Source organism: Cebidichthys violaceus, unplaced genomic scaffold (assembly GCF_023349555.1).
Source record: "Cebidichthys violaceus isolate CVI_PGR_0920_01 unplaced genomic scaffold, fCebVio1.0.p SCAF_9, whole genome shotgun sequence".
NCBI lineage: Eukaryota > Metazoa > Chordata > Actinopteri > Perciformes > Stichaeidae > Cebidichthys > Cebidichthys violaceus.
Genome location: NW_027176975.1, coordinates 10,700,672 through 10,714,724, shown reverse-complemented (window position 1 = coordinate 10,714,724; position 14,053 = coordinate 10,700,672). Strand labels below are relative to the sequence as shown.

Here is a 14,053-nt window from a genome sequence, read left to right as displayed (position 1 = left end):
CCGCCCCTCCCTCTCTTTCCCTCCCTCTCTTCCCCATGTTTTCATCCCTAACCACCACCCCCTTTTCCTTCCCCTAGATCTCCTCCTCTCTCCCCTCTCTCTCTGTTCACTGCCAGTCAAAGCAGTGTGTGTGTATATATGAGAGAGAGAGAGAGAGGAGAGAGAGAGAGAGAGAGAGAGAGAGAGAGAGAGCTGTGTAGCTGATGGTGGATCCCACAGGAGAGACAGACAAGGAGAAGACTGATGGCTCGCCAAAAATACCTGCTCTGTTTGTTTTCTCCTTTTGTGTTACATTGTTTCATTGTTAAAAGCTACAAACTGAGACTGGCCACTGTAGACCTGCAGAGTTGAGTATTTTCAGACTTTTTTTTTTTTTACAATCTTCCTCCCCCATATGAAACATAAAGCTCCCCGTCCACACACACTGTTTTCTGTTTCACACATTTTGTTGAATGACACATTGCTTGACATATGCTTGTTTTCTTTGAGGGCTTCTGATGAGATGCATACTGCTTTTATGGTTATCACAGTAACCATTGATTTTCTTTTTTTTCAATAAGAACACCCTCACACTGTAATGTCATATGGGGGAGCTTATACATAGACATATAATTTGTCCCTGCTTTCAGCACCAGCTTTTAGCACCTGTCCTCCCTTATTGATTCCCAGTACATTGACCTTTGGTTGAACTATTCTGCCTGCTAGTGCCCTTCCTCATTCTACTCTATGAGACATGCCATGCACTACACTATATGACACACCTGGGTGCTTTTAAGCACACCCTCTCCATCAGCCGGCTATGAGAGCCTCCATTTGGCCTCACTGTTGTGACAAAGGTATAATGAGGTTTAGATGGCTGTGTACTAGACTGCTATGGCTATAGGGCTATTTGGCTAGGGAGACGACTATAAATACCTATATAGCCTGGGCGGCAGAGCTCGATGAGAGGCTGAGGGAGAACATTGCTAAACATCAAGGTCATGTGCGACTACTTAGAGTATGAGTTAGTGAGCAAGTGAAACAGTCATAGGGTCACAGGCTGAAGGAATGAATGGTTACAAAGGAGAGAGAGAGCGAGATGCTCTGGAAAAGGTGATTCTCCAGATGAAGTGGTGGTTAATGGGTGCTATGCTCAAATGAATGCCCAGCAGAAGGTGAGGTGGGGTTGTGGGTTGTAGTGATAGCTTTTTAGAGAATCCACTAGCTCTAATGTGTTACTGTATAATAAGGTTTAGATTGTTTACTCTTGAGTTGTTGACACTTTTAGTTTACCCCCATGTTGAGGCATGGAAGGCGATGTTGATTTGCTGGCGACTTCAGAAAGAGACATGATTGTTGGTGCGTGCGTGAATGTGCCAGCTGGAGAATGAGGCTGGCGCGTGTGTGTCAGCCAGGTCACACATCTACACATGCAGAGCGAGGTAGTCTCTCTAACACAGGCTCCCACTGGACCCCATTACAGAGGAGCTGCCGAGCTGCGGACCCATGCAGCTTAATCACACACGCACACAACACACAAATGCGTACGCACACAGTCAAACACACACCAAATAATTACACAGGTATTCACATGTGATTTCATACATGCATGCACACACACTTGCACATAAATACATGTATACACTAAGATTTGCAAACACAAACAAACTTGAGGTCAAAATATATTCCACAGAGTCTGGTAGCAGTGTGGCAATTATCCCGCAAGACTGACATGTGCAAATGTGTGTGAAAGTGTCTTCTACAAAATCAAGTTATTCATAAAGACCTGCATTACATGCACATAAACACACACATGTGCACACCCCGGCACAAACACTCATCGACTCTCACTCATAAACACTCATGTAAACAAAACACACATGCACACACACAGAGAGAGTCAAGACCTCATGCATGATTGAACCAGGCATCCTTGGGGACAGTGTGTTGTCATATTGTTAGATTTTGTTTAACAATATAGCAGAATTACATTAGGATCCAGAGGCGATAATGTTACAATTATTGGAAAAGAGCCCCCCCCCCCCCCCCCCCCCCCTCTTTCTTTCTTTCCTTCCCAACACTCAATCATCTCTGTGCTTTCAGAGTCAAGGCTAATACTGAGCTCATCCATCCCCAAATGCCTTTGCAGGTAGAGGAGCTCATTTAAGCGGACACACAAAAGTATTTGTGCATGTGTCTGGGAGTATGGCAACGCATCTCCCAGCCGCCCATTCTCCAGCTTAATGCGGAACATCCCCCGGGTGATGGCTTTGGCAGCCTCCAAAATGGGAAATCCATATTTGCCGAGGGGTCATCGGCGGGTTAGGGGAGAAAAGTTTGTGCCGAGAGAAAAAGGATGTGCATGTGTGACTTCTCAGGGACTTCTCATGAAATTGTTTTTTCCTTTACTGAACTGTACACTGTTCTGCAGTTCTCCCTCCTCTATATCTCCGTCAGTCAAGTATTCACAAGCATAGTTGCTGTTTATTTTTCCTATTTTACATTCTTTTTCTTCCCTCCTTCACAGCGCCAATGGAGCTCCCCTTGAAAAACAGAAGCTTCAGTTTAACTTTACACCAGCTGAGGGCGTTAACCCAGCTAGCCTGCACCCTGCTGGGGTTTGAGGGGATCGTGAAGGAGCTGGTCACTAATATGACCGTCATTGACCTGTACAGGAGAGACTCCCTCTGTAAAAGGTACGACTCCATTCACGTGTGTATAAATATTAGACATGAAACCAGAGCTGTGGCTACCTTCTGAGATCATGATCTCTTTACTTTTTCTTGGAAATTGAGTAGTCTTAGTAACCTGCGATGCAGTTTACATTTATAATTTTAAGATTGAAGATACTATTTAAAACGAATACTTTTAAAATACACAATTTTAAGGCCAAAAAAATATTAGAATATATTCAGTGAGTTTTTGCCTCACAGTGAGGAAAAGGTTCTGAAGCAGTAGTTAGACCATCAAGTAGACAGCTAGAATCAGCTGAATATGATTAAACCGATAATGAATGAATGAAATTTGAAAAATCCAAATTATTTATTTATTTAACCTTTATTTAACTAGATAAGTCAATTGAGAACCAGTTCTCATTTACAATGACGACCTGGCCAAAAAGGCAGCAACAGCAAGCAAGTCGTAATTAGATTATTAGACTCTGGTTACAGTGGGCCTTGCATGTGTGCCTCTCCCCCCCCCCCCCCCCCCCCCCCCCCCCCCCACACACACACACACACACACACACACACACACACACACACATTTGTAGCAGGGAATCTGAATTGTGTCTGAAGAAATGTTATTTTAGTAGGGAGTTATCTTGGGTATTATATAAGCCTTTAGTATCCTTTTCCTCTCTCCCCTTTGAACTGCTGCTCTAGAGATGTTAAATGAAAGCTTTTGGTGCATGGAGTAATTTCCATAAAGGTTACATTTACAAAAACAAGACTTGCAGAAAGGCTCAATTTACAGAGAGGTAAACAGCCTTTAAAGGGCAGTTATCCAAATCATTAATTCCAGGCAATCAAACGGCTTAATTACCAGAAATTCATCAGATGGGCTTAAAGGTCAAAAAGTGATGCGCTTGCTGCTTCCTCCTTCTTCCATTCCATGCGGTCTTGTTCGGCTAAATTGCCTCGCCTGGGGTCTCACTCTTCGCCTTCTGATTAGGAAATTGTGGCCATGATGTTCACGCTTTTTAATTGCAAACCAACCCAACATCCTGTACGCTTGTCTTCATGTCCCCCCTACATATCCCCGTCTCCCCACACATCAACACAATCTCCCCTCATGGAATTACCCCATGTGGTTGATGCTATCTGGGTTCAAATCAAATCTAATCCCCAAATTTAGACTCGTAAAGCAGTCGCCATTAGCATTTACTGCCTTTTGCTTCTCCCTCTGGGGCATGTAACTATTCTCCGGTCACTATCTCATTTGGGCTCATTGGGAAGGATGGGAGCAAAATGACCCATATCTGGCTCTGTGTATCATACAGTTGCTTTCATGTCACTGCGCTTTGCATTCAGTTGGGCCCTTAACACATAGTATGATACAGTATATTATGTGTGATATGGGAATATTCATGCTCAGAAAAGATGCTACTGACTATCACCACACAGCTTTCCGTTTTAATCTCATGAGTTTCTGAATCATTGTTGGTCCCTGTGAGAATGACGTGATTTGAGAGCTCTACCAGGCACTGTCTGATGTCTTTTAAGATGTATTAAATGATGTTTGCATTATTATTTAGGCATCTTGAAAAAGAACAGAGAGGATTTAGATGTGATGGCAGATGGCAAGAAATCCACAGCAGAACCACTTCTCCACATGCCAGAGGTGAGACTTTTCTATGTGTTCATTTGATAGACCCTTGTGAGAAAGTTTCTGTTCTATTACAGCAATTCAAAGTCATTCAGGCTCGTTATCATTTTACAACAGGTAAAACATCCCCTTCAGCATTCCAAAATGAATTGGCTGTTGGCTCATCTCCTATTTTGCAGGCGCAGGTTTTGGAGTTTGATTGGAGGTCAGCATTTAGGGGGCTGGTCCCTCACATGGCACACTGTGTTAAAGTGGTGCTGGAGGATGTTTGTACTAGGAGTCTACAGCAAGAAGAAGCCTTACATTCTTCAGGACACACCTCCATCACCCTGAGCCGCACTACAGGACACACGGCTATCGCAGCCGGCAGCACACATCTCAGAGAAGACTTCTTCTACACCTACTCAGAGAGAGAGACTCCCAAAATGATAGCCAAGGTACTCCCAGATTTTTGGTAGGATGGATTGAAAAATGGTTGTGAAGCTGACAATTAAATGTAATAACTGGCGTTTTTTTACTCTTATATATATTATTCCTTATAAAGTGTAATATAGTTATGTTATGTAAGTGACACCGACATATCTTGCAAGTTTCACAGAAAAACAAAAAAGGGAAACCATGTCTGACCTCTCATTCTTTTTTGTTTTCCTGTCAAAGGTGTTTTGTTTTCTCTTTAAGAATAAAAGTTCCAAAGAAAATTTCAAAGAAGAAGCATTACTTGAAAATTAAGTTCGGAATATTTCATCAATTTAGTAAATCCCCTATTGGTCTGTCCCCAATATAGAGATGGGGTTCTGTGCGTGTGCTTCACATGTCTTTCACATGTTAAACCATTTCTACCCTACCAACAAATACAAACACTCAAAGCCACTGTTTTTCTCCCACACATAATTGATCGCATTATACTTCTGTAAAACTCAGCTGGTCTGTGTTCGCACAAACTGAAACACACACAAACACACGCACCGGAACCAAACTTGTCACTCCTCACCCTCTGCATGAGCATGCATTGCCGCACACACCTGTGTCCCTCACCTGTTCATCCTCCTTTGTTAGTACTTGGCTGAACAATGCGGGTCTACAAACCCGCGGGAGATTAATGGGTTTGTAGCCTTAGCGGAAAGCCCCCTCTACAATAGAGAGTCCAAATGATTTGGGACTGACACAGTTGACACCTTGGATCAGAAAGGGCCTTAGAAAGAATCATCAGCATTACTTGAGGGGAGGACTCTTAGAACAAAAGAGAGACGGGGGGTAACCAATAGGCAATATGGGGGATATTATGAGGGCTAGATGGTATGTAGAGAAAAGTGTTGAATTGGGGAAAGTATAGAGTATACAGATGATAGAGGGATGTATCACAAAGAGGCCAGGGCAGAGAGCAGGATAAAGACGGGATAGTTTGAGTGAAGAGATGAGAAAAGAGGGCCTGGGAAATGGCAGGGAGAGGTGAAGTAGACACCAGAGATTGACTTTTCTCAGGAGGAAGACCAGTGTCTGATGTGAGACCAGGCTTAGTGTCGAACTCTACAAAGGTTCTCCACTGTTCAGAGTTGGACTTCCATATATTTACTTCAATTTAGAATGACACAATCCTGTTTTTTTACCATTGCTGAACAACTTTTCCTTCTGAAACTTTCTCAAACTCACTTTCACCTACCTTCTTTTAACTCTTCTGCTCTCCACTACTCTACCCTGCACTGCACATTGCACAGACTCTTATCATTACTGCCTCACCTCTCTCTCTCCTCCTCCTCCTCCTCCCCCCCTCTCCCTCCCCTTCTCCTCCAGCCCTTTTACACTGACAGTATTTGTGGCTCTCATTGCTAACAAGTGTCAGAATTTGTCTGTGCTCAGGACCTGTACAACATATTTATGTGTAGGTCAACGCTTCAAAGATGAGAGCCTTTCAGCCCAAAGGTTATACATGCATGCATTTGCATTCAATAACACCGAGCCAGACAGACATCCAAGATGAAACCGTTAGATATTATATATTTTTACCCCCCCTTTTGACACATGCTCTAGTGTTTGAGCAGAGAGCAAATTACTATACAAGACATAAGCATAAAATATGGCCAGTTCAAAGGCATTATGATGGATCAATATTTCACACATTTATATTCATATGTTCAGACCTCAATCCTCGCTTTTTTTCGCGTGAACCCACTTCACTGTCTGTATTACCATACATATGCATGCTGCGATGTTTCTGTTCATCCATCAGAGTACTTTAGATTGTGTACGTTTTTCATTGGCAGTCAGTTGAGACTTGAATGCTAAATACATCTGTTCAACAGCTGGAACTCGCCCTCTTGTCAGAACCTGGGATTGAACTTTCCTTGTTTGGGTGGGCCCTTCTAAATTAGGATCTGCTTCTCTATTAAGGCAGCAGAAGTGCCTTTTCTGTATGCAGACTTCACCTGCATGTTCAGTTCACCGCTTGTCTGTCTACTCCAAATTCTGCACGCACAAACAGACCTCCCTAGCACTTAAAAACTTCATACAATCTCTTTCACCTTGCTGCAATGGTCCTGGTGGGATTCTGGGCTTTGATCTTAGCTAGTTAAGGTTTCAGTCTGACTTCAGTGTGTATGCATGTGTGTGGTTGTTTTTGCGCAAGTGTGCATGTGGCGATGACTGTGTGCTCAGTGTGTGCGTGTGTTTGTGTTCATATCAACACTGTATGTGTATGAGATGCTTCTCCGGGGCCTCTCCATCCCTCTGCTAATGCTGAGTGTTGTGTGTATGCCTCTGCTTTCTCTCTCTCTCTCAAAGCTAAGCTCCTAATGACTACATACAGTCAGATATTGACTTAATTGCCCAAACGGCCATTGTTCACAGGTCTTTTAACCCCATTGGAAGCTTGGATAAAATTGTGTAAAGAGATTTTGAGATTGTCAATTGTGCACACACCCTGGAGCCCCGATCTGACGGAATGTCGAACTCCCCAGTCTGCTCCTATAGTGAGTCAAGTAATAGAGTGCGTGACTCTAGAATCAAGTAACACATGCTGTGATTGATTGATTGACTAAACTGGCATAGAGTTTTCTGAGTTATGGTGATTATTTTTTCCCCTCACTGTGACCTGGCTTGGTAGCATAAAGGAAATGTGCTCCGTTTAAAGTATTTTTAAGATTCTGCCTGACTCATAACTCACATGTATAGGTGTATAAATTTGGAGGCGCAAGAGCTCACACACACATGTGACTCCTTGGCACTTGCTTGATCATCTTTCACTGTTTTCAATGTGTGTCAATAGGAAGCACATGAGGTAGAAAAGGCAATGGTGTCAAGGTGTGCTTGTGTGCATCTTGTTCTCTGCAGATATATGAACAGTACATGTAAAGAATACATAAACTGGTATGTTTCAGTACATGTGCGGTTATTTTGTGCATGAGCTGGCAACACACACCATCATAAAACACACATACACACACACATACACACACACACACACACACACACACACACACACACACACACTAGAAGAAGAATGATGTGGTCAGGCCTGTCCTTATAGGCCCTTTTCCTGGACAAATGTGGATACATTAAATAGGTCTTACTTGTTGCTCTGTCAGTTCATAGAATGGGATGTAAGTCTTTTACATTGCTGAAACAGCTCCATTTCCCTTCCTCACTCTCACCTTTGCCTGACCTTTTCTTTTTCTTTCCTTTCAGCACATCTGAATCCCCACCTCTGCCTATGTACTGTAACATTTCTGCTTGAAGGTGGTTAACATGATATATGCTGTTATAAAATTAGACAAGTGCTGATGTATTCTCAGAAGCAAAGGTTTTATTTGACCTGATGATACCAATTATGCAAGTTCAACTGCACAGTTCATGTGGAGCGAATGTCTTTAGACATCTGTGTTCTACATTTGCACTGATGTTTGCTTTTCAGCTGTAATGTGGCTTGCACAATGTTAGAGAAAAACGCACGTGTAATACTCAGCTCAGTCTCGAATCCTTGTCATTCTGATGACTCCCCGCAAATGTTCCATTATTTATATCTAATGAGGTCGCTCTCTGATGTTTTTCCTCTTACTGACAGATTTCCCATCTGTTATTGAGATCATCGTATCTTGTCTTTGCCTTCTCTCTACCTTCAGTTCTGTGGAGCAATCATGACTGAGCTGGATGCCTTACTACCCTTGGCAGCAGCCTGCAGGGACAGCTCTCTCCTGGAGGTGCGATCAAGCTTTGTGGAGGCATGTAGCAGGGCGGTGTTTGCCATGCTGGGCCGTTTTCAGGAGAGGGCCCTTGAGGTACCATCCTCTGCACCTCTGAGGAACCTGCCTGCTCTGCTGGCCACTTGCATGTATGTGCACCAACGACTGGAGCATTACCACGCCAGGCTGAAAGATTCAAATACTGCAGCTAAAGTGTAAGTAGAGGGTGTATGCAGGCGTGTCTGTGTGTGTTGGTAGGTATTATGGCATGGGAGTGAAATGGTATATTGGCTGCTATGCATAGATGTATGTGTTTGTTTTACTACATCCTCTCTATCTGTCCCTCCATCCACTCCAGCATTCCTTGGATAAAATACAGAAATTGTTATTGTTTCTTGATTGAATATTGTAACCTCAATGAATACATTGAAATGCAATTTGGGAGTCCCAAACTTTTACAGTCCAGTTATGGCTGCCTTTCAAAAGGAACAACAACATTAAAGTTGAGCCATGGGGAACATGTATGTCTGTGTGAGTGAGTGATGCTGACTGGCTGCACTAATCAGTAGAAACATGGAGATTAGTATCATTGGCAAATGAGGTTTTTACTGTCTATATTTTATATCACAGTAGCAATACATAAATACATACTTAAAATATGATGTTTAAACCTACAGATGGTGACTGTAAAGGGCATCGGGCTATGTCAAAATGATCAGTCAGGCCTTGCTTCCAACATCCTCATCTTTAACATTACTCAATCATTTCCAAACTGCTGTCAATATATCCACAATAACCTAATCAGACAGCTTGCTCAACAGATAATAAACTGAATTGCATTACAAACCGTTGTGCCACAGACTGAATCAGTGTATCACAACTCATTCCAGCTGCTCTGTTTGTATTGTCACATGATTTTTTAGTATACATTTAGGTAGATTCCTTCTTCCAAAATGTACGAGCCAAATTGTACATTTTGGATTAAGAGGAAGGGACCAGAAAGTAAAAAAAATAAAGAGTAGAAATGATTGGCAGGAGGTAATGACACCCATATTGTGTCTACATCTGGTGAGTTTTTATGCCCCATAATACCCCTTTAACCTTTGCTCTCCACACATCCCCTTTTAAAGGCATCTCTGGTGCCCTCAGTGCTCCTGTTGTCCCACCTCTGGCCCTTTTCACCCCTGCACCTGCACTCGCATCGTGCCCCCTCCAGTCATAAAGCACTTCCTTCTCTCTACACCATTCAGTCCCCCTGGTTTTACACCTCCTGCACCCCTGTTAAACTCTGGCCTCTCTCTGGAAAGTATCAAGGCTGGCAGATTTAAAGGATACGGAATGTCAAACTTAACTTTTAGAATAAATCATCATCTCTTTCATGTAATCATCTCACCTCATGTTTGTTTGATAGCTCCCTGAATATACAGTAATCAATTATGTGTCTGGATTACAGGATTGTGCCTTATTGGATTCTTGACCCCAGCGGCCCCTTTCTTCTTTCTTCATATACCATATGCAGTATAGATTTTATATTTTCATTACCTTAAAGGTTTGTTTCTACCCAGACCCCTGACCCTGCTGCCTATTCAGAAGTACCAGGATACAGTGGAGGCATTGAGAGATCAGCTGACCACCTACTGTATCCAGGTTTGTTCCACCTGCATTCTTCAAGACGCAGAGAGTCACCACTGGGCTGACCCCAAACCTTTCTACGAGGTAAAGTGTCGTCACATTTCCCTAAATACTAGCAGGTTGAATTATTTTTCCCTCAAGACACCTAAAAAAAACTTGGCTACACCATGCTAAACTATTACCATAAAATATATTTAACTGTCTTCCTAAACTTAAGAGTTAAAGTTTTTGACATTTAAGATGTATAAGTGGAGCCTGTTTGAGTATTACTTATTTACCCCCAAATCAAAAAGACTAACACATAAAACATCTGCGGTATTATCTGGTGTTGATTTCATTCCTTTCATTGTAAAAAGTGGAAATTCTAATGCCACGTGTCTTAGTTGACTTTTTCTGTAGATTTGAGGAACTCTAGGAATTATACTCTGGAGCTTTCTCACTTCTTCTTTTCATTCCCACAATACACCTTTACCTCCCACTCTCCCGCTTCTAACCAATCCTTCTACTCAGAGCTCCCTGAGAACATCTGTGGCTTCCATGCTGCCCTGAGGGCTCCAGGGATTCAGCTGTCTGAAGTCTGTAGTCTACGCTGGGACTGTCTGGAAACAGCATAGGGCCTCTGAAACTCCCCTACCTTTATGCCCTTAAACCAATCTAAACCTGCTCTCTCTTTCATACTTTACCCTGCTTTTGCCTTTTTTCCCCCTTTGTTCCTCCCTCCTTCTCTGGGTCACTGGTGTCAGACAGACCTGCTGTGCGCAGGTGTGTGCTTTTGTTCAAGCATGCTTGTGTGCGTCTGTACAGATGAATGTATGTGTGGGTGTGCAGCATCATCTCACGATGTGCGTTTCATTTGGTGTTTATGTATGAATCCATGGTTTCATATCTGTTGTATTTGTGTAGCATGAGGCTTCCTTCTCCCCAGCCCTGTGTCTTTGCTCCTTTACAGCTCAGTGCAGCTCCATGAGAGACTCTTATTTTCTTTCTTTTTTTATATTACATTGAGCTGTAAAGGACACATGAATAGTTGTAAGCAGAGATCTATTTAATATGCTATAAAAACAACACATGAGGTCAGTTAAGGTGATCAAAAGGAGTATGGAGCATGACCTTGGCTACCTTCCTTGTCAGATTTTGCCTTCAGAGCCAAATGCTGCATTTCATTTGAGAAAAGAAAAAACAAATTAATTCCAGCCTCAGTTCCCCATCCCAGATTCAGTCCTCACTGCTGCCAGGCCGTCATTTCGAATAGGAATGTGTTCGAAGTTGACCTGGCTGGTTAAATAAAGTTTGACTTGAGTGAACGGATTAAAAAGTCCAACCACACATATGGTTGTGGCTGCTCTTGTTTTGGATCCAACGTCTGTGTCCACAGGCGGGGATGGCAGCCTAATCCCGGACATAGAGCTCGGTCACGCTCCCCATCAACCACCGATCCCTAAATGACTGCCTCCAGGGAGGAGAGGAAGGGAGAGGAAGGAGAGAAGGAAAAAATGAGATAGATGAGGAGAAGTGGGAATAAAATGAAAAGGGACTCTGGGGCATGTTAAGATTGAAGACAGTCAAAGTTTTGGGTGTGTTGGTATCTCCGCCACACACGTTCGATCCGCTGGAGCCGTTTATTGTCGGAGGTTAAACAGGAGGAGTTTGGGCGAGGATAATAATCTCTTTTCCTTCATCAGTCCTTCCCCCTCTCTGTCTGTCTGTCTTTCTTTTTTTCTCACTCTCACTTGTCTTTGCTCACTTTATTCAGTGACAAATTTTTCCCCTTCTCTCTTTCTCTCTCTGTACATGTGAGCGTAGATGTGCGTGCAAGTGTGTGTTGTGATGTGTTCTCCAGTTCAGGACTTTAAAGCAGTCTAAAATCCCAGTGGGGGAAGAAACCCAGGTGCAGAGTGCAGGTGGCGTGACCACTGAGACATCCTGGTGTTGACAGACCTGTCTCTGTCTCTCTCTGTCTCCCCCTCTCTTTCTTCTCCCTCATGTTTTCTCTCTCACTCTCTTTCTGTTACTCTATTGTTATCTTTCTCTCCTCTTGGTTTTCTCTGTTTTTGCTTCACTGTCAATATTCATATCACAATATATCTTCATCATCTGCTACCTCTCCCCCACCCCCGTGCCATCCACCACTTTCTTCCACAGGGTGAGCGCTGTTCTTTCTCGGTGCAGATGTGGTTCTACTTCCTGTGTGGGCTCCGTAGCGACCTGTGGGCGGTGCTCCCGGCAGAGGCGGCCAAGGAGGTGCTCGGCCAGGTGTTGTCAGAGACTTTACAGCTGCTGGTGCAAAGATATGCCAGGGCCCGTCCTTCGTACAAGAGACACATGCAAATCAGGTACTCCATTACAGTGTTTCTCAAAGTTATTATGTGGGCACCTACTTTTTAAAAATGACAAACTATCAAGTACCAATTCACAAGGCCTTATCTATAAACCGTGCGAAAATTTAATTTAAGTTTGACAAGTCATTTTGACAACATATATGTTTGATAAATCACAGCTTAGTTATATGCATACATACAATGCTTAAAGTACTTAGAAGAAACTGGAAATTGGTACAACTACAATTCCAAGTAGGCTAATTTCACTTGAGCTCCAGAATTGCTATTAAATGGACCTTGAGGTGAATTTTGTTTTCTCAATCAAGGTCAATTTTGTAGTTTGAACCCCAGGGATGATATTGCGTATAGATTGATAATGTGTATAGCTCTGCTTTTATGTTTTAACTTTCTGATTCTCTCATTACCTTTCTCACATGTATTTGTATAGCCAACATGAATTAATGAATGAATATAGGCGTGGCTATACATAATGGAATAATGGAATGCTAAATTACATCAGAAGTCCTAGAAAGAGCCTTAAATGGTTTAACCTCTCTCACTGTTAGCCTAGTTTCACTCAGCTCCTGTGGGTCCAATGTTGGAGGTGGTCTGACGGAGCGCGTCATAGGCCCACTCTTTGTACAGGCTCAGGGGATTATTTTCTCCATCCTCTTCCTCCTCCTAATAGCTGAATTAAGACAATGAACAGGCTAAACTGTGACACATGGTAAGAGGAGGAAAGAGTGACAAAGATGAAGTGCATTATACATGTGTAGCACCGCAGGATGTCAACACATACAGCCTGGTTTATGTTGCTTCGGAAATGCATGCGTTTCTAGAAGGACATTTGTAAAGTGTAAGGCGAGCCTAAACAGATGGTTTTTCAAAGTTTCCAGTGTGTGTAGCACTCACATGGGTACTCTTATGCTGCCTCACCTCACCTGTATCGGCCCATCTCTGTGTGTCTAATAACAATTTAGGCCATGGGAAGAGCGAGCATAAGGAGATGAGAGATGATGAGCAGCTCTCCGCGACCAATTGAGGAAACAGATTTAGGGGCGTATAAATGTAAAAGACTTTTATTGTGAAATCCAAAGCCCATTGTATACGTAACTTTCCAACAGTAAAATCCCCAGGAGGTTCTGTTATCTGACTGGCTGTGCAATGAGGCTGTTAGTTCATGATGTATTGTTGTTACGCAGTCTTTGAAGACAGGGATTTTGCTTTCAGTGCCTTTCTCTTTCTCTTAGCGTGTTCTTCTCACATATTCCCACACATCTCTTTTCTGTTTTCATCTATACGTCTGTGTCTAAGATGTGACATTACAGCATTGTTGCTATATGTGGAGCAGCTGATGTGGAGTGTGTGTAAAAGTCCCGAGGCCTTGGTGCACTCCAATCCTTCTACAGCAATTGCCATAATAGCGGGCGGATCAGACTGGCTATACCAAATCCACAGCCTGTGTGACCAACTTCTGACAGTCCTTGTCATTGTCACTGCACCGCTATCTTCGCTGTATAGGTTGGTATGCACAGTATATTTTTGTTATCCAACCTTAAGTTAAAGCAAAATATGACCTACACGGACCAAAATGTTTTACTTTTCATATAAAGCGAGTGAAAA

The 14,053-nt window shown here is 42.9% G+C and overlaps 1 protein-coding gene across 1 annotated transcript in view; it reads left to right on the top strand.

The window, feature by feature from the left end:
• kiaa0825 (KIAA0825 ortholog) overlaps window positions 1-14,053 on the top strand; it is a 109,580-nt gene that overhangs the window by 20,009 nt on the left and 75,518 nt on the right. The window contains 8 exon segments of the mRNA XM_068704135.1: window positions 2,507-2,646; window positions 2,648-2,675; window positions 4,235-4,320; window positions 4,485-4,742; window positions 8,421-8,695; window positions 10,046-10,196; window positions 12,255-12,445; window positions 13,745-13,951. Of these exon segments, the coding sequence (XP_068560236.1) occupies window positions 2,507-2,646; window positions 2,648-2,675; window positions 4,235-4,320; window positions 4,485-4,742; window positions 8,421-8,695; window positions 10,046-10,196; window positions 12,255-12,445; window positions 13,745-13,951 (1,336 nt within the window).